General features: G+C 43.4%; 2 protein-coding genes across 3 annotated transcripts in view; one reads left to right on the forward strand and one right to left on the reverse strand.

Annotated features, from left to right (window-relative positions):
• Positions 1–472: 472 nt before the first annotated feature.
• On the reverse strand, positions 473–9527 carry NOPCHAP1 (NOP protein chaperone 1). 2 transcript variants are annotated; one of them, XM_075856649.1, is made up of 5 exons: positions 9372–9527; positions 8754–8927; positions 7709–7795; positions 5179–5312; positions 473–3134 (listed from the first exon to the last, which is right to left on the reverse strand). In XM_075856649.1, exons 2-5 carry the CDS (start codon positions 8827–8829, stop codon positions 2967–2969), a joined length of 465 nt encoding a protein of 154 aa, XP_075712764.1. In that variant the 5' UTR covers positions 8830–8927; positions 9372–9527; the 3' UTR covers positions 473–2966. The 2 variants fall into 2 exon arrangements, with proteins under 2 accessions (XP_075712764.1, XP_075712762.1); XM_075856647.1 differs by having other exon boundaries at positions 8754–9527.
• SLC41A2 (solute carrier family 41 member 2) overlaps positions 9372–19726 on the forward strand; it is a 76818-nt gene continuing 66463 nt past the window's right edge. Inside the window, exon 1 of the mRNA XM_075856646.1 lies at positions 9372–9573. The gene's annotated coding sequence lies outside the window, so the exon portion shown is untranslated. The remainder of the gene's footprint in view (positions 9574–19726) is intronic.

The raw sequence follows: 19726 nt of genomic DNA on the forward strand, positions 1-19726 counted from the left end.
TCCGCTGGACTGACAGATTAAGGTCTTCGCACACGATACAGATGCTCTGTAAACAGAATGCAAAGAAGCTGTATCTCAAAAAGTGAAAATAATTTTTAATCAAAACTAAATTCTAAAGTTGCACCAAACACACAGAATTTTTTTTTTTATATAAAAAAAAACACCTTTCGAAGTTGTACACAGCCTTTCATTTTCAACTGTTAGCGAGTGACGAGTATCAGTTATGTAAAGCAAAAATAATGCATTTGGGACCACATACATCTTTCTCTGTACAGGATACAGTGAGCCTCATTGGTAAAACTAGTGCTAGGGAAAGGGAGGCAGACAACCGGTTCCAATGGTCATTCTAAAGCATGTTCTAAAAGCAGTAACCTGATCCTATTACCAACTTCTCCACTTTTTCAAAATGAAGCCGAATGAGTTAGGACTTACACACAACCGTATTTTGGATCAGTATCACACAGAGCCCGAGTAAAATTAGTTTTTTAATAAATAGTATGTCACACAACTATAGTTGGATCCCAAATATGGTAGCAATGCATTTCAATGAGGCCATGCTAGGTCAGACTAAGTTTTTCCCTAGCAGCATGAGGCCCTAGCTTTAGTAACAACCCCGCAGATTGATAGTTGAAATGTTTCCGTAAACATTATACTTGCTCAGATATAGAGTATTTATAATATATTTCCAAAATTTTTTTTTATTTTAAGCAATAAAGAAGAGACGTTACCATGGTGGAGATGTAGATGCCCAATGGTGACATTCTTGAGGGATTCTTTCACCTCATACCACTAAAGATCATTCTCAAGTATGATGTTACCATGGGGTATGGAGCATTAATATTACAAAGCATATTATATTCTGGCATCCACATCTCAGACTACAGTATTAGGCGCTTTTACATCACGTTTGGGAGATCTGTTCTCGCAGCTCAAGGAAAAGGGGAAACATTTTCCCAATATGTCCTTAGGGAATGTTTCCATCTGATCTAAAAAGACGTACGGGAGAAGGGATCTCCTATACACGATATAAAATGGGTTTTAAAAGATGTTCTTTTTTTTTTTATTTAGGTGGAAAACCAGTTCAATGGAACAGATACGATTCAACAGGAAGTCACAAAAATAACATTTAATAAGAGTAAATTGAATGTACAATTCGGTATAATGAAAAAAAAAATAAAAAATACAGTGGAATCTGTTAGGACAAGAGCACATTTAGGTTAGGGCTACATGAAAACTTTGGCCACGACACAGGTAACTTAGACAAAGATTTATTTTGTCGCCCTGCCTGCATTGCAGGTAATGAGAGCCAATGTGGTTACTTTGCCATAACTCCAATCGAAAGGAAGCCAAACTCGCTGGACGTCTTGTGACTGTGGTGTCACGGTAAGGGTATGTTCACACGGCCTAAACGCCCGAAAAATCGGAAGAACGCCTCCAAACATCTGCCCATTGATTTCAATGGGAAAAACTGCGTTCTGTTCAGACGGGACAAACGGCTGCCTAAAAAAACAGCCACGAAAGAGTGCATGTCACTTCTTGGGACGTTTTTGGACCTGTTTTTTTTATAGACTATTGAAAACAGCTCCTAAAACGGCCATAAAAAACACAGCAAAAATCACGAATGGCTTAAAATCCGCCTGAGAATCAGGAGCTCTTTTTCCTTGAAAACAGCTCCGTATTTTCAGACGTTTTTGAGTTTGTGTGTGAACATACCCTAACTTGCGGGTCGCAAAACTAACACATTCACTTGCGATATACGCAGTGTAACGCTGGGTTCACACGACCTATTTTCAGACGTAAACGAGGCGTATTATGCCTCGTTTTACGCCTGAAAATAGGGCTACAATACGTCGGCAAACATTTGCCCATTCATTTGAATGGGTTTGCCAACGTACTGTGCAGACGACCTGTCATTTACGCATCGTCGTTTGACAGCTGTCAAACGACGACGCGAAAAAATACAGCCTCGTCAAAAGAAGTGCAGGACACTTCTTTCAGACGTAATTTGAGCCGTTCTTCATTGAAGTCAATGAAGCACAGCCCAAAATTTACGGCTGTCAGAGAAGCCTCGCAAAATGCGAGGAGGAGCATTTACGGCTGAAACGAGGCAGCCGTTTTCTCCTGAAAACAGTCTGTCATTTCAGACGTAAAAGCCGTGTGCACATACCCTCACAGTTCTCTTTGGACGTACGACTTATGCCGCGGCCAAAGTCACCTTGCAGCCCTAGCCTTAATGTTCAATCGCCAGTTTAGGATTGAAACCTTAAAGTTATTTTTACACAAATCTGCCTCAAGCAAATATTACATTTCTGTAGGTGAAAATGTAAATGAAAAATCTTGTGCTTTTATAAAAAGCTAACAGCCATTTCCCTAATAAAATGATCAAAACCACTAGATATCATTATTAGTGAACCAGTCACCTACTCAAAATGTAGTTATTGTGTTTGTGAGTAGCACGGACTGTCTAGGTCCATATTTACACTTGAGGGCTCCACACAGAAAATCCACTGTACTTTTGAAAGGTTTGAGAGTATCCTAAAGGATTTTCATTGTTTTATTCTTTTGCCGATTTGTTCAGGATTTTACCTTTAGAGAGTGAAATCCCCCGCCAAATTTGGATGTCAGTAATGCAGATTTTGGCCAAGGACGTGTTGTGAATTTACTGGCCTGTTAATTTTCCCTGCATGCGAGCATAGCCGATCAGTTTTCTAGAACCCCTTCTGAGTAGGACAATGAATGTTCATGAAGTCTATTCACACTGGTTCTTACATTTACATTCTTCTGAGAATTATATAAACCCACACTAGTATATGAAGGATTCAGGTCCAGACCTTCTTACAAAGCGACTCCACCTTTTAAGCCCATGGGTTTGTAGAATTGTCTTCAGACCTCACCTCCACACCAGGGTCTCTCGGAAAACCAGTGCAGAACTCAGGGATGTTTAAAATGTGTGTACGTCTTATCAATTAATTGTTTGGCGCCAGTTCCTCTATCTTGCCTTTCTTTCCTTTTTCTCTCAGTCTGATGTTTTGCGTTGTAACTTCTCCTTCTGAATCAGAGTCCGAGCTTCCATCTGAACTATCGGACTCCTCTTCACTTGAGTCAGAGCTGTTCAGTTCAACTAAGGCCACATTCTAAAAGAAAAAGTTCCAGTATTAGATTTATATGCAGTAATCTGAAGAGCTATCAAACCAGATGTCAGCTTCTACCTGCACATTAATCTAGTGCTACTATTCACCTAAAAAAAATAAAAAAAATAAAAAAAAGCAGCCAAAAAAAATATTCTGGCCAGCTGCAGATATATAGCATTTGTTGGACTTCTCGGTCTAAAACTTGCAAGGCAATATGTGAAACTGTAAACACTGAACACTACGGCTATGTTCACACAGAGTTTTTCTACGCGGAAACTCGTCAAAAACAGCCCGTTGATTTCAATGGGAGGCGGGGGCGGGTTTCTCCTGCGAGCAGTAAAACCGCCTTGCAGGAGAAAGAAGGGACATGCCCTATCTTCGGGCGTTTACGTCTCTCACCTCCCATTGACATCAATGGGAGGCAGAGAAAGCGTATTTCGCGGCGGTTTATGCCCGCGGCCCTCAATGGCCGCGGGCAAAAAACGCAGCGAAAATCGGCGTGCAGGGAGAGGAAAATCTGCCTCAAACTTCCAAACAGAATTTTGAGGCAGAAATTCCGCCTGCTAAAAACTCAGTGTGAACATAGCCTAAGGGTATAGTCACACAAGGCTGATTTGTTGCAGACATTTCTGCAACTGAAAATCTGTTCCATACATTTTAATAGGGTTGTTTCTGCAAGCACCGCTCAGATGAATAGGAGTTGCAAACATTTCTGCCGTGTGAGAATTACCCCAAAGGTCATACCTCCAAACTCAAGCAATATTTACCCACAGAATAAAGCTTTATGGAAAACAACAGGATCCTGAAACAAGATTTTGCCAAGTAAAATCCCCCTACAGGCTCTTGACTCTTTCCATAGTCATACTGCAAGGCTTTAGGTCATGTGGCATAAAAGATTGTTATGTTGGTTTTTTTTAGAACGATCAAGGTCACTTATTACAAAAGCAAAGTCATATCATTTTACAAGGGTGACCTCTCCAGTGGTGTTCTAATCATACGAGTCCTTGAAAACTGTACAGTTCTCAAGTTAGGCCCAATGATGCATCTTTGGTAAGTGATTTTCCCACCAAGTGCAGAGATTGTCAAAATCAAGTCTGTATAGGAAAAAAAGAGTAATGGTAAAATAGAACGTTTGACATACATTCACTGGCATAAAAATGTATGTATCATGGTAGCAATAGCCACTAGAATGTTGAAACAACATTGTAACAGAATACAAGTAGCACAAAGCCTGCACGATGTGCAGGAAAGCACTAAAACAAACCGCAAGAAATTATTTCTAATTTTTTACTGGAATTTGCCTAAAGAAGGATAATGTAGTGACAGACACACAGATTTTAGTGTCAGTGACTCATTTGCTTAAGTTAAGCCATTTATGAGAACTTACCTGCAGAGCCGGGCCAGCCCCGACAGAGATGAGCCCCTGTAACTAGCCCTGCCCACTTTCTGCTAGCTCCACCCACTCACCACTGATTGACATATCTCCCTATGCACCGTAATAGGGAGACATCGGTTTATCAGCAGAGTGGGCAGAGCTAGCAGCAGCTCATCAATACGCCCGACTCAACTCTTGCAGGGCTGGTCAGGCTCTGCAGGTAGCTCTCATAAACGGCTTAACCTAAAGGGATTGTTTGGGCACAAGACGTTCTTTTTCATACTGATGACTTATCTACAGGATAGGTCATCAGTATATGATCAGTGGGTTCCTGACACCCGGACCCTGCACCCATCATTTGTTCCGGGCACCAGATGTTATGCAATGGTTGGTGTCGGAAGCAGATGGCTCCGTACACTGTATAGCGGCCGTGCCGCAGCTCTGCTCCTACTCACTTGAATAGGAGAAGAGCTGCCGTACGGCCGCCATACTGTGACATCTGCTTCAGACACCGGCCACTGCATAACATCTGGTGACAGGCCGTTTAAATTAGAATGTCTGTCACTACATTATGCTGCCCTTAGTGAGGGGAGCATAATGTCCATGACCGGTTCCCTTTAAATTATTTGGGGAAAATAAAATTGCACTTGGTATTTTAAGTATGCCACTTACCATTTCTATTATGTTTTCCTCACCCTCAATGTTTTCTATGTCAAACTTTCCATCAGAACAAGACTGAATTTCCCTGTTGAGAACATCATTGGCTTGTGCCATTTGAGGCAGGAAGTTCTGTACTCTATTAAGTACTAAATTGACAAGAAGATAAAAAAAAGATACAAGATGAAGATAATATCGTAGTAAGACGTCCTAGCCTTTAAGTGACACCGGGATCAAATCACTTTAATATTTCGGGAGAATCACTAGTTAGAAGTGAAAGAGCAGGATGAAAAGTTGTACTACGTGCTAGCTGTGTGTCCATGTAGGGCGTGTGAAGAGTTGCAAGTGGGAGCAGGATGTAAGAACAGAGTCTGTAAGGCTGAGTTCACACAGAGTTTTTTTTAAAGGCAGAAAATCTGCCTCAAAATTCTGTTTGGAATTTTGAGGCAGATTTTGTTCTGCCTGCACGCAAATTTTTGTGGCGTTTTTCGCCCGCGGACAAAAAACACAGTGAAATAAGCTTTCTCTGCCTCCCATTGATGTCAATGGGAAGTCAGGGACATAAAAACCCCCCAAGATAGGGCATGTATATTCTTTTTCCCGTTAACCGTTTTTTCCGGGAGGCATATTTGGCCATTTTTTGGCACGTTTTCCGAGTCAAAAAACACTGTGTGAACTATCCCTTACTGGGATTTCTACCACTGTACAGCCTTCTAATGACCCCAGGAGTGTGATACATGAACTTTTATGTTATGACCCACACCCCTCTTTACTAATTAGGGAGGATACTTGCTCTCCGAATGTCACATTGGGATGAGGTTAGAATTTGCTCTTTAAATCCTTTCCCCCAGCCTACTATGTTCACTAGCATCTGCATTGTGGAGATTTTTGGTCTTTTCAGTTTTAATGACTCTGTGCAGATATGTAAACGTAGACATAGGTAATGGAATGTATGAACTCTGCACCTTTAATTTAATTTCTTCTTTTTTTTTTAAGGAGATGTTGTATGTTCAAGGCCCTGCTTGGGTTAGACTAAGGGCGTATTTAGACGAACGTGTAATACATCCGTGCAACGCGCGTGATTTTCACGCGCCTCGCACAGACCTATGTTAGTCTATGGGGCTGTGCAGATTGTCTGAGTTTCCGCTGCGTAAAACTCACAACATGTCCGATATTTGAAAATCACACGCAGCATACGGAAACACTTCTGTGTGACGCGCGTGATTCGCGCAACAGCAGTAAAAAGTATGAATGAAAACAAAAGCACCACGTGCTTTTCTGTTTCCAAACATACAAACAGTGTGTCATAATGATGGCGGGGGTGCGAAAATCACGCAGCCACGCATCACACGCGGCTGACACACGGAGCTGTTAAGCGCCTTTTGCACGCGCAAAACGCTGCATTTTTTGCGCGTGCAAAACGCACACGCTCATGTAAATCCGGCCTTATAGCCACAAACATGACTAGAGCGTCCAGGTGTCCATAAGCGTAGAGTGCTGGTTGTCATTTTTACAATGTGCCTGGTGTCTACTTTCAGAAAAAAATATGCGTATGGGGGTATAATATGATTTTTGACATTTAGCAAAAGGGTTAAAGGTTATGCCAACATGTAGACACAATATAGAGACAAAACACTAGCTTAAAAGTTGCGTAACTTTATAAATAAACACCATTTCATATCTTGTACTGATCCTGATTCTTATTATAGTGCATCACAATTCAGACTGTTACTATTGGAAAACCGTAGACAAGCTTGTCAATAAAACCCCCTCAAGTTCAGATAGTGCTGTTTTTTCCTACATAAGATCAGGGCATAATGCCTGTGGTCAAAACTACACCCCCCAGAATGCAAATCACTAGAGCAAGTTCAGTGCAGGCACTGAGATAGAAGGGGGTGCTGGATCAACGGTGACTGCAGTTGAATACTAGAATACAAACTGTAACTCAGTCTTTACCCAAGATAAGAATGTATTTACTAAGTCTTACTTTAAAACCTTTGGGTTCACACAGAGTTTTTAGCAGGCGGAAAATCTGCCTCAAAATTCCGTTTGGAATTTTGAGGCAGATTTTGCTCTGCCTGCACAGAGATTTTTGTGATTTTGAGCTCCGCGGGCAAAAAATGCCACAAAATACGCTTTCTCTGCCTCCCATTGATGTCAATGGGAGGTCAGAGACGTAAACGCCCCAAAGATAGGGCATGTCGCTTCTTTTTCCTGCGAGACGGTTTTTCCGCTCGCGGGAAAAAACACCTCCGCCTCCCATTGAAATCAATGGGACGCATTTTCGCCCGTTTTGCGACGCGGTTTCCGCTTCAAAAATCTCCGTGTGAACTGGCCCTATGTAGATTCATTCTTTATGTAAACTGCGAAAAGGAGTTCCAAGGTATGCATACACTTTAAGAATGTGTTTTAGATATAAAATACATTAGTATAAATGCTTGAATATACATGACATTGTAACCACCACATCTCTAGATCGTGATATAGTAAAATACATGCAGCACTATAAAGAATAGCGCAGAATACAACTTGAAAATCCACTTACAGCTGCTTCTTGGCATTCTAGTTATCGTAGGACAGGAACCACTTTTCTTGTTCTCCTTTGAATTTATAAGTAACTTGCTGTACAAACCTAAAAGGGCAAAGAATTGAAAATGACATTAATCTGTAAACCAGACTTAAAAAAAATAAAAATGGAAAAGTTCCTTTAATCTGGCATCTAATAGCTCAGAAAATATTTAATTACTGGGAGCCCCCAGTCCTTAGCTTCCTCCTCATCAGCATGGCCTCGGTGCGGAGAAGGTTGTATGGGGCGGCGATCTCTATGGGAGTTATGGAAACAGGGTTATGTTATATAACTAAATTAGAGGAACACTAAGCATAGAAATGAGAAAGCTTTGGTTTCAACTATTTTATGTTGTGTCCCATACAAGTCATTTAGGCATGTTAGAAGATAATAATCGATGGAGGTCTGTGGCCCAGAAGATGGTTAAATAGACATATTCTGAGTTGGCAGTGGATGGAGAGTTATGGGAACAGATAACTCTTAGGGTCTATTCAAACGTTGCGGTAAAAAACGTAACCGCATAGAAATCCGCAATGTGGGTCTCTTCCCCTGTTCAGCAGATGCTGCCCGGAGGAGTTCACAGGACCTCCGATCTCCCCAAAAGAGGTCTAGCAAATAGGGCAACAATAGTTGATCTGAAGACGTGTAGATATTTGCTAGATTTTCATACAGACCCACAGATATGCCACAAATGTCTAAGAAAACCCCATTTAAGGAACGTGTTTTAAAGGAGCTAAGCCGCATTATTAGTCGTGTGTCTCACAACAAGCTTATCAAGGCAACCAGCAGAACTGTGAATGCAGCTCTGGACTACAGAATGGAACTCAGGATCAGTACAAGGTAAGTAAAGTAAGTTACAGAACTTCTAATGTACTTTATATCTATAGATCAACCGTAAAATGGTCTCAAAGGTGAACATACTAGAGTTTGCCATGTCGGGCGATATGGAAATGTTTCCACTGTTGGGCTACTGCTACAGCTCCATCAATTCCTCCAGTGATATTCTATGCAGGGTTTCACTCACCACCGACCGAAGATCCGACATCCAGCAGTTCCCCGGAGCGCACAGGCTCCACTCTCTGTCCCTCAGCTGTCTCCATGTCTAACCGTGCAGATCCGTAATGAGAAGCATGGGAAAGAGAAGCAGCACCAGGACCGGAAGCAGGCAGCACAGTGATGACGTCACCGAACGCAAAGCCTTCCATGATGATTATGGGCAGAAATCGAATACAATTATTCATTAGAATATCTAGAATTGGATAGCATCGCTGTTCATGTAAAAGTAGCAGTGTTATATAAAGACAATAATCTGATGCATATTTTTATTTCTCCAGTAGAAATATTTTATAAGAAAAACTAGCAAACATTGAGGGCCTCTGCTGGTCAATTGTATGTAAAAAAAATAAATAAATAAAAAAAAAATACAAAAATGACACTGCTGTCCTGGATCGCAGACCCGTGTGAAAGCAGTACACAGTATCTGATTCTCCTGTGCGCCTATAAAACTCGATTGTGATTGGCTGGTATGGGAACAGTGTAATGTAGAGTAACGTATAGTGTGCACCGTTTCAACGAGGTGGACACAACTAGATCAGCAGTAAAGCTCATCTCTTGTTGCTCTGGGTGACGTGTCAGTGGTTACCAGGATACACAAGCCCCGCCCATACGCGTGGATCCTGGAATTGAGAAGCGGTCTAGTGACGTCATTGCATTTCACTACGCCTATTCCCCGTACGCCTGCGTAGCGGTGAGCCGTCAGTTCGGCTGTCTGGTCACCGGAGGAGAGGCATGACCTGGGCGGATAACGGCACCATGGAGCGGGAACAAGCCAGGTTATCTGTGAGGTAATAGCGAGATAACGGGTTCTGTGATATCTTATAGCGGATACTGCTCCTGTCCCTGAATACTGCTGGTAGATCTGTCATATAGAGAAACCCTGGCGTGTCCCCCGCTGTACTGCATGGTAATGGACACTACACCTGTGTACTGGCTCCTGCCACCTGTGCTCATGTCACTAGTTCCCAGCTCGTGATGATGGCGGTGCCCCTTTACATGCTTCTGGTCACTACACACGTCTTTATGCCCATGCTTTATCAGCTTCGTATATGAGAGGAGGTGAAACTGCCAGTCACCTCTTCTCTTTGTGTAACCGTGGTGGTGGGAGATGTCACTAGTGCCTAGTTGATAATTGTGACAATGGTGGTGCCCTCTTCCATACGTCTTCATGCCAATGATTTGTCAGCAATGCATGACGGGAGGTGACAGTGACATTCACATTGTTTGTTTTGTAACCGCTACGACCTGTTCCCGTGTCACTAGTGCTTAGCTGACATTGGTGATGACCTCTTGCTGATAAATTCACATGTCTTTTTGCCAATGATTTATTAGCTGTGTATATGCCAATGAATTTTCTACATGGCAGAAATCCCCACCACGGCTCATGTATGGCACAGAGTCCCTGCAGGTCCTTTTTACATACTCATAGGCATCCCTTCTCTGTTTTTCTGGCAGAAAATATTCACCGTGATACAGTCGCAGAGAAGTGGATACGATTTTAACAAATAAAATATCCAGTACGGTAGTCAAAACGACGTAACCCTTGCACAACGGCGACAAACTGAAACCATTGGCACCGGATCCGTCACCATTGAAATCAATGGTGATGGAAACGGAAACCTCTGGTTTCAGCTTGTCGGTCAGGGCTACGTTCCGATGGAAAGCTCAGTCGGAACGTAGCCCTGACGCAGATGTGAACGAAGCCTAATGTAGTAGATGTAACCTGCAGTCCTATGTAACGGCACAGATAACCGTGATAACACTGAGTACAGATAATGTAGTAGATGCACACACAAAAATACACATACAGATCCGTATATAGGCACTTAGACACGCAAATCCACACACACACACACACACACACACACACACACACACCTGCAGTCCTGGCACGCGTTTTTCCGTTTCGGAGTCTCGCTGCGTGAAAGCTCATGCATGTGTGAACAGCCCCATTGAAATCAATGAGTCCGTATGCTGTGCATTGTTTCAACGCACAGCATACGGATGTGATTCACGCTCATCTGAATGAGGCCTTAGTGTTCCCTTCATTCCTACGTAACACCGCAGATAATACACAGTATTAACTCTCTGATTACAGATAATGCATTTGTGTTACCTGCAGTCCTACGTAACACCACGGATCTGGTGCAAATGGTCTCCGTTGTGCAAGGGTTTAGTCGTTTTGACTGAATCAATACCGTTGTAGACTACGCTATTCATTCCGTCTAAACAACGGAACCCTTACACAACGGGGACAAACAGAAAACATTTGCATCGGATCCGTCACCATTGAAATCAATGGTGATGCAAACGGATACTCCGTTTGGTTCAGTCTAGGTTCTGTTCTGACTGCATCGTGTGAACGCAGCCTTCGGGTATGTGCACACGACCTCTTTTCAGACGTAATGGAGACGTTTTACGCCTTGAATTACGCCCGAAAAGACGGCTCCAATATGTCGGCAAACATCTGCCCATTACTTTCAATGGGTCTTACGATGTTCTGTGCAGACGAGCTGTCATTTTACGCGTCACTGTCAAAAGACGGCGCGTAAAATTACGCCCGCGTCAAAGAAGTGCAGGACACTTCTTGGGACGTAATTGGAGCCGTTTTTCATTGACTCCAATGAAAAACACGTGCACTTGTAAAAACGTCTAAAATTCAGGAGCTGTTTTCTCCTGAAAACAGCTCTGTAATTTCAGACATATTTGTCGTTGTCGTGTGCACATACCCTTAAATGTAATTACAAAGTTGCACCGAATAGATTTTTATAAAAAAAAAAAAAAAAGATTACAAAGGTACATAGCTTTTAACAGGGTTTAAAAAGGCAACAAATGGTAAATGTGCTCTATGAAGGCACTGAATTCTGTGCCCATTTGATATTTATTAACACTTTAGTATCCTTCAGTGCCACCATGGTGCCCATTTGCCACTTATTGCCTCTTTAGCGTCCTTCGGTTTGGTGGCCCCTTGATGCCCATTTGCCATTTACTGCCCCTGTAGCCTTTAGCATCTTTTGTGACAGCAGAACAATAAAGGGGAAACAAAATGGCAAATGGGCATCAAGGGGGAACTCAATAGAAGGACACTAAAGGGGCAATAAGTGGCAAATGGGCACCAAGGTGGCACTGAATCCTCTGTACATTTGCCGTTATTGCCCTTTTTAGACCCCTATCAGTGCCCTGATTCAAACAAAGCCCACAGTCACTGACTGAACCACTGGGCTTCTGAGAAACACTGCAGAAAACGTTATTAGCATATAAGCTTTTTATGTCTCAGAGCAGCATCTCTTAAACCCTGAATTTTATCCCAAAAATCATTAGTGTCTCTAAGACACTGTCCAAGTGTGAATACGATCTTCTGCAAAAAAAGAATCAAGAAAAATAGCCAAGGGTTGTAGTACGGATCCCACACCTAACACGATAGGACGTCATGGGGGGATCGATTAGACTCTTCTGCACCTTTAGGAAGCAAAGAATAAATTAATATTTGTAAGTACATATAATAGGTGTACAGTAATAAAAAGTATAATGTGAAAATAATGGGGGATATTAAAACAAGACCCCAAATATCGATGACGGCGTGCAATTTACAGTTCATAAATTAAAATCCATAAGCGACCATCTCATTAGAACTGATGCGAAAAAGAGAGGCCGTATGAAAATCTAGACAAAAAAAAATTTCAAAGTGACATTTGCATGTCTCAATTGTCAAAATTTCCACTCCTTTATGAAGGGGAGTGAACATATCGCCCACTTAGTGGAAAAAAAATAGCTATTAACGGATTCTTTACATGCAATACATGTTCGGTTATATACCATTTAAAATGCCCATGTGGATGTCATACGTGGAACAAACGTCCCGAACCATTAAATTCAGGTAGTATAAACATAGATCAGCAGTAAGGTTATACAAAGAAAGATGGAATAAGGGCTTTATTAAGGATTGGGATAAAGTAGACTACGGTATTGATTCTGTCAAAACGACGGAACCCTTGCACAACGGAGACAAACGGAAACAATTTGCATCAAATCCGTCACCATTGAAATCAATGGTGATGCAACCAGAAACCTATAGTTTCCGTTTGTTTCCGTCAGGGTTCCGTTCATGGGTTCCCCTGACAGAAGGCTCCGACGGAACCCCTGAACGAAACCCTGAACGGATCCCTGACGCAGATGTGAACGAAGCCTAAGTGATTTGCGCTGGCAAGTCCTACAACACGTTGAACCAGTCTCTGGGAATGTTAGGGTTAATAGCATGCGCCTACCGCAACATGAAGTATTTTGGATCCAGCATCTTGAAATGCAGAGTCCAAAGGGCATAAATGAGAAATGTAACTTTGATGTTTTTGTAGAGGAATGTTGTAACTCTGGATTGAATGTTTTATCAAATTGGCTGTGTAGTGTAGTAATGCGTAAAAATGTGAAGCTTAGTGACGCGTCCACCTTTGATAAAGAGGACGTGTTAACCTGGGAACGTCTCATGTTGAGTGTTTGCTGCCCGAACGCTAAACAGACTGGCTTGATGGTCTGAAGGGTGGGACCAGGCTTGATGTCCAGTGAGGGCACGGTGATGGCATAGTGAATGCACTTGTTTCGCTCCTCATAAGAAGTGTTGAACACCAAAGGATTGAGGTCTGCTATTTTATTACCTTTTTGTATTATGTGCATGTTTGCAATACATGGCCCTTGTTTAATAACAAGAGGTGAAAATAAGAATAAATATTATCACATGAAGAAATGATTGAGCTTGGATTCAGGACTGTATTATATTGTTTGGATAGAGGGAGCTGGTGGGGACTCTGTCGGTGTTCTGTATAGCACCAGGTCACATTACTCTAGATTGGAGGACAGTTGGCTGGAGATGACATTCGGAGGTAAAATGTCTTTAGGGCAGTAATAAGGTTTTGTTAGCTTTGGATGTCACTTTATGGTGTGTTATCTTGTGTGTCTTTTTATTTGCACATGAAAGTATTTGAGGTTTACGTTTGTTGCTCTGTGTATCATGCGGGTGTGCTGCGGAAGACTGTTTACTCTCTGGAACAGGTTGACACTATACTAATAATTGTGAATTAGGTCAGGATCACACACACGCCGTTTTTGGCTCCGCTTTTTAAGCTAAACGCTGTAATGTACACAAGAGAAAGGAGATGTATTAGTCTTTTCTTTATACCTTTCCTTCCTTTTGGATTCACTTCTGGCTTTGGCTAAAAAAAAAACGGAGGAAAACACTGCATCAAATTTGCGTGTTTGATTCTGGCCTTAAATGCTATGTAACTTTTGTTAAGAATTTTTATTTTTTAATTCAATGTTATGTGTTTTTGAGCCATTTTCAAATAGACTTTTTCTAAAACCTTTTTTACGGTGCATTTAGATAAGAAGTTTTTGGCCGCACAGTTAAAAATACACATCAAAAATCACGGCAAAACCATACACCGTATGGTAAAATAAATGTGTTTCACATATTAAAATCACATAGGTGAAAACCACAATGCAAACACATCAAAAAAATCGATGCAAAAACGTATGCAAGTTTTTTTATTGCGTGGCCAAAAAGTCTCCTCTAAATGCACCCTTACGATACAGCTTCTATCTATACTGTATAAATAGAAGCTGTATCGTTCTCTCTCAGCCGATTCCATCAGTTCAGCTGAACTGACTGTTCGGCTGAGAGCGGGTTCTGCGTGCGTCTAACACACAGTATCCAGGTAATAACAATCACATCTAAGCTCACAATAAGGATGTTGTCGATTTTATAAGGCTCTATTCACACAACAGGGTCCGAGTGTCGACCGATAAAACGGCCGTTTTAGATCATTTTTCCCGGGCGTTTTGCATCCGTTCCGGTTCAAGTTGCCGTTTTTAACGGCCGATTTTGACCTGTTTTGCATTCGTTTTTTTCCCTGTTCGTTTTAAAATCGGATGAATTTCATTTGTCAATTTTTTTGCCACACTCTTCCCTCTGTAGATAATGCCACACACTGCCCCCCCGTAGGTAGTGGCACACTGCCCCCCCGTAGGTAGTGGCACACTGCCCCCCCGTAGGTAGTGGCACACTGCCCCCCCGTAGGTAGTGGCACACTGCCCCCCCGTAGGTAGTGGCACACTGCCCCCCCGTAGGTAGTGGCACACTGCCCCCCCGTAGGTAGTGGCACACTGCCCCCCCGTAGGTAGTGGCACACTGTCCCCCCGTAGGTAGTGGCACACTGTCCCCCCGTAGGTAGTGGCACACTGTCCCCCCGTAGGTAGTGGCACACTGTCCCCCCGTAGGTAGTGGCACACTGTCCCCCCGTAGGTAGTGGCACACTGTCCCCCCGTAGGTAGTGGCACACTGCCCCCCCCCCCCCGTAGGTAGTGGCACACTGCCCCCCCCCCCCCGTAGGTAGTGGCACACTGCCCCCCCCCCCGTAGGTAGTGGCACACTGCCCCCCCCCCCGTAGGTAGTGGCACACTGCCCCCCCCCCCCCCGTAGGTAGTGGCACACTGCCCCCCCCGTAGGTAGTGGCACATTGCCCCCCCCCTCCCCGTAGGTAGTGGCACACTGCTTCCCCCCCCCCCCCGTAGGTAGTGGCACACTGCCCCCCCATAGATGGCACCCCCCCTACCTGTCTGTAGATAGCGCCACCGTTCCAGGAGAAGTCCCTGACTTCAATGTCCATATATGGACTCCGTGAAGTGGGGACTTCTCCTGGAGCGGAGACACCAGCCACAGGGTCGGGGATTCCGCTTCAGAAGTGCCTTACGTCACTGTCCATATATGGCCTAGTGAAGTCAGGGACTTTTCCTGGGGCGGAAACACATTTCATTATTTATTTTTTTTGCACAAATTCAATTTGAATCCATTTTTTTCTGTAGCACAAAGTGTTAACAGAAAAACACAACTCGTCATCTATTGCCCAGATTCTGCAGTTTTCAGAAACATCCCACATGTGGCCCTAGTGTGCTACTGGACTGAAGCACCGGCCTCAGAAGCAAAGGAGCACCTAGTGGATTTCGGGGCCTTCTTTTTATTAGAACATACAGTTAGGTCCAGAATTATTTGGACAGTGACACAATCTTCATGATTTCTGCTCTGCATGCCACCACATTGGATTTGAAATGAAACAACTGAGATGCAATTGAAGTGTAGACTTTCAGGTTTAATTCAAGGGGTTGAACAAAAATATCTTGTGAAACGTTTAGGAATTGCAATCGTTTTTCAGGGTTAAAGGGGTTATCCTGTGTCCAAAAATTGCTTTGCATTCATATTTTTATGTAAAAAGAAGTCGCTTACTAATGTACTTAAATTAAAAATGTTTTTTTTATGTTTTTCGCCTGATGAAGAGGTCGCTCCGACCTCGTAACGCATAGCTTATTCTGATTAAAACATATAGTATTTTATCTCCTGCCTCCTATGGACTGATTGCTAATATACACTCTGCATGTGCCTTCTATGCAAAGAGACCACGCTGGGGAAGTATTCCTATTTTTCTACCTCCTTCTACACTTTTCATAACCCGGTGCCCATGTGGTTCCCGGATGGAATCCTAGCTGCAGTCTCCTATCCTGTCAAGCACAAGAGGGTGTTGGGCCCCCAGCACAACACCTTTTGGCAATTGTAATTCTTACCCCCAAGCCCCTATTGCCTTTCCGTTTTAATGATGTGCGCAGGGCATTCTCTTTCTTTTTTTCATTCCTGCGCCTTTTAGATATTAATTAAAAAACTGACCTCTCCTGCCCTGCTTGCCTCCTACTCCCCAGTTCTACTAGCTGATGCTCTGCCTGGGGACTCGCGTATTGCTGCCGACATCACTGTCCATATATGGACAGTGACGGTGACGTTAGCCGCAATTCTGGAGTCCCCAGGCAGAGCATCAGCTGATGCTTTGCTCGGGAACTCCAGTTATAGGAAACCCCTGAAGTCACTGACCAAATGTCGGGAGCAGTGCTGGAGTCCCGAGCAAAGCGCTAGCTGATGATCTGCTCGGGGACTCCAGCAATAGGCAGTGTGACGGCCCCTTGTGGTCATGCCATTGATAACACGCCGACACGAACAGCACAGGAAGCAAGCCCTTAGTCACGTGGGGCCGTGTTGGCACGTCGTCAATATTAGAAAAGCTCCAGGACTTCTGGGAACAGCACCGGGTTTAGTACCGAATTTTTTATTAAAGTACGTTAGTAAGTGACTTATTTTTACATAAAAATATGAATGCAAAGCAATTTTTTGAATTTTTGGTCCCCGGGTAACCCCTTTTAAGTGCAGGGGGAGAGAAGTAGGAATAGGGGGAGAGAAAGGGTTACATGCAGCGTTAAGCTCGTTGGTGCTGGGAGTGTCCGTGCAGGAAGAAGCAGGATGATGTCCGTTGGTGGAGCAGGAGGCAAGCAGGGCAGGAGAGGTCAGTTGGTGGTGCTGGGGTGCAGAAGAATGGCTCGTCGGTGGAATGGTGAGGGAGGCAGTTTTCAGCTACTGAGCGTACCGACGCGGGGCTATTTAAACCCTGCCGGTACGCTCGTAACTGGGTGCGAGTGGCGCTCGCCCCTGGCTAACATGGGTCGGCGCGGTGATATGACCTCACCAGCCCATTCATGAGCGCGCGAGTGCCCACGAGAGCACCCGGGAAGTTTAATATGGTAACAGGAGATTAAAGGCTTTGTCTCCTGTCTCCATCGGTTTTATCCAAAGCAGGACAATAACTAATTGTCCTGCTTTGTTGTGAAGCAGTTACTCATGCTCAGGGCTGTGTCTCCGTATATAACACTGGTGGTATTGAGCTATTGGAGCATGCCACATCTAGCTGCATTGTTTACATTGAGTTGCAGGCACCAGTGGGGGCCCGGTACAGAAATTTGATTATTTAATTAAGAGGTACTTGACATTATATCCCTAAAGTACTATGGCTGGAAAACACCGTTAGGGTATGTTCACACACAAACTCGAAAACGTCTCAAAATACGTAGCTGTTTTCAAGGGAAAACTCCTGATTTTCAGACGTTTTTGAAGCCACTCGCGATTTTCGCTGCGTTTATTTACGCCCGTTTTTGGCGCTTTTTTCGATAGTCAATGAAAAACTTCTCCCAAAACGTCCCAAGAAGTGACCTGCACTTCTTTTTCGCCGCGTGTTTATATTAGCATTAACAAAAATCACAACCACGTGGTTTTCTGACACACCTTTGTACTGTTCTGTTTGGTAGGCGCATCTTTGCACAGTTACTAGTATTACCCCCCCCCCCCCCCTGTAAAATAACTCTCCTATCGTCTTTGGGAATTAAGTCCCTGACCAAGCGCAATTTAGCAATTTCTAACCACCTCTCTGCCTACGCTCTTTCTATGGCTACCACCACACCGATATTTGGCCATAACACAGATCACCCAAGTTGTCTAACTGTATCGTACAGTTTTATCTTTATATGTGGTTCGTCTGTTTGGATAACTTAATAAAGATTAGTACTAAACCAGAATTCAATATTAGGATCTTGTATTTGTTAGTTGGGAAAAACGGGCCTTATTTGCCTTTTGTCAATAAGCGCTGTGATCTGTGACTTCAGCTTAGGCCTTATTCACATGTGTTTCTCTTATTTGACGAGTGTCGCGAAATGTTTTTTTTTATATCAATTTGCTTTTAGTGTTTTATTAAAAAAAAAAATTATTTATTTGTGTTTGTGTTTTACTTTTTTTATTTTTTAACTTTTTCTTGTCTATGGGGCCTGCCATTTTTTTTTAAATCTCTGTATGTGTCGATTAACGACACATACATAGATGGAATACGGCACATACAGACTCATAGTGAATGCGAACGGGGCCCGTTCCATCCACTATGCTGTACGCCGTCTGTGTGGGAACGGCGCATGCGCCGCTCCAACACAGTCCAAATTGAAGGTTTTCGGCCGAGCGACGTCTGGCGCCATTTTCTTGTGCACTTGGAGCGGAGGGAGCAGACGGACCGAAGGGAGCGGCTGCAGCAGGAGCAGGTAAGTTAGGTCTGTGTATGTACGTGTTTTAGTGTGTGATTACTACTGTATGTAAGCCTACTACACTGTGTGTTCGCTAAAAAAATGGCGACACACAGTGTAGGAGGTTTGACCGTTCAATCCCCTCGTTTCTCCCGGCACTAGCCAGGATAAGGGAGGGGGGATTCTGAGAGCTCACTAGAGCGAGTGTGTATTCTCAAATTTTGCAGCATAAAGCAATGTGGTTGCTTTACCATATGCCAATGCTGCAATTTTGGGAATTGCTCCATCTAGTGACCAGCACTGGGAAATGTTATAAATTAGAATCTAATTTATAATATTTCCTGACTCGTGAAAAAATTCGAACAATGTTTAATCACTTATACACTAACTGCTTAACTAAAAAAAACAAAAAATTTTTTTTTCTAGCGACACATTCCCTTTAACTGGTTGCCGACACAGGACGAGTATGCTCGTCCTGAGCGGCGAGCACTTCGCGCATTAGGACGAGCATACTCGTCCTGTGTGACAGCCGTCCCTGCCGTCTCTGTGTGTGCGATCGAGAGCGGGGCAACGGCTGTAATACACAGCCACGGCCCCGCTCTGACAGCGGAGAGGAGAGAAACATCTTCTCTCCGCTGTTAACCCTTTGAACGCCGCGATGACAGCTGATCGCGGCGTTCAAAGAGAGGGGACTGCACATTGATCGCGTCACAGAATATAACTGTGACGCGATCAAAGCCCACAACTCGTATGGCCAGACAGCCCAGGGTCCAGTGAAGGACCCCAGGGCTGTCTGAACATATTTCCTGTTGTTAGGGCATACTGAGGTATGTCCTAACAACTGCCTGTGTACGATCAGTAACAGGCTAATGTACTGGCATATAGATCTATGCCAGTACATCACAGTTACAAAATAAAAATCAAAATGATAAATCCCTTTATGGGATTAACAAAAAAAGTTAAATGAATGTAAAAAAAAAATAATGGTAAATAAATAAATAAAAAGTCAAAAAA

Source organism: Rhinoderma darwinii, chromosome 3 (assembly GCF_050947455.1).
Source record: "Rhinoderma darwinii isolate aRhiDar2 chromosome 3, aRhiDar2.hap1, whole genome shotgun sequence".
Taxonomy (NCBI): domain Eukaryota; kingdom Metazoa; phylum Chordata; class Amphibia; order Anura; family Rhinodermatidae; genus Rhinoderma; species Rhinoderma darwinii.

Excerpts from the sequence above, each read along its gene's own strand:
- NOPCHAP1 (XM_075856647.1), bottom strand. The coding sequence starts at position 8,970 with ATGAATAATTGTATTCGATTTCTGCCCATAATCATCATGGAAGGCTTT. Across the intron at positions 7,796-8,753 it reads TGTCGGATCTTCGGTCGGTG|GTTTGTACAGCAAGTTACTT; the intron begins GTGAGTGAAACC and ends TTGCCCTTTTAG. Across the intron at positions 5,313-7,708 it reads TAGAATGCCAAGAAGCAGCT|TACTTAATAGAGTACAGAAC; the intron begins GTAAGTGGATTT and ends TTGTCAATTTAG.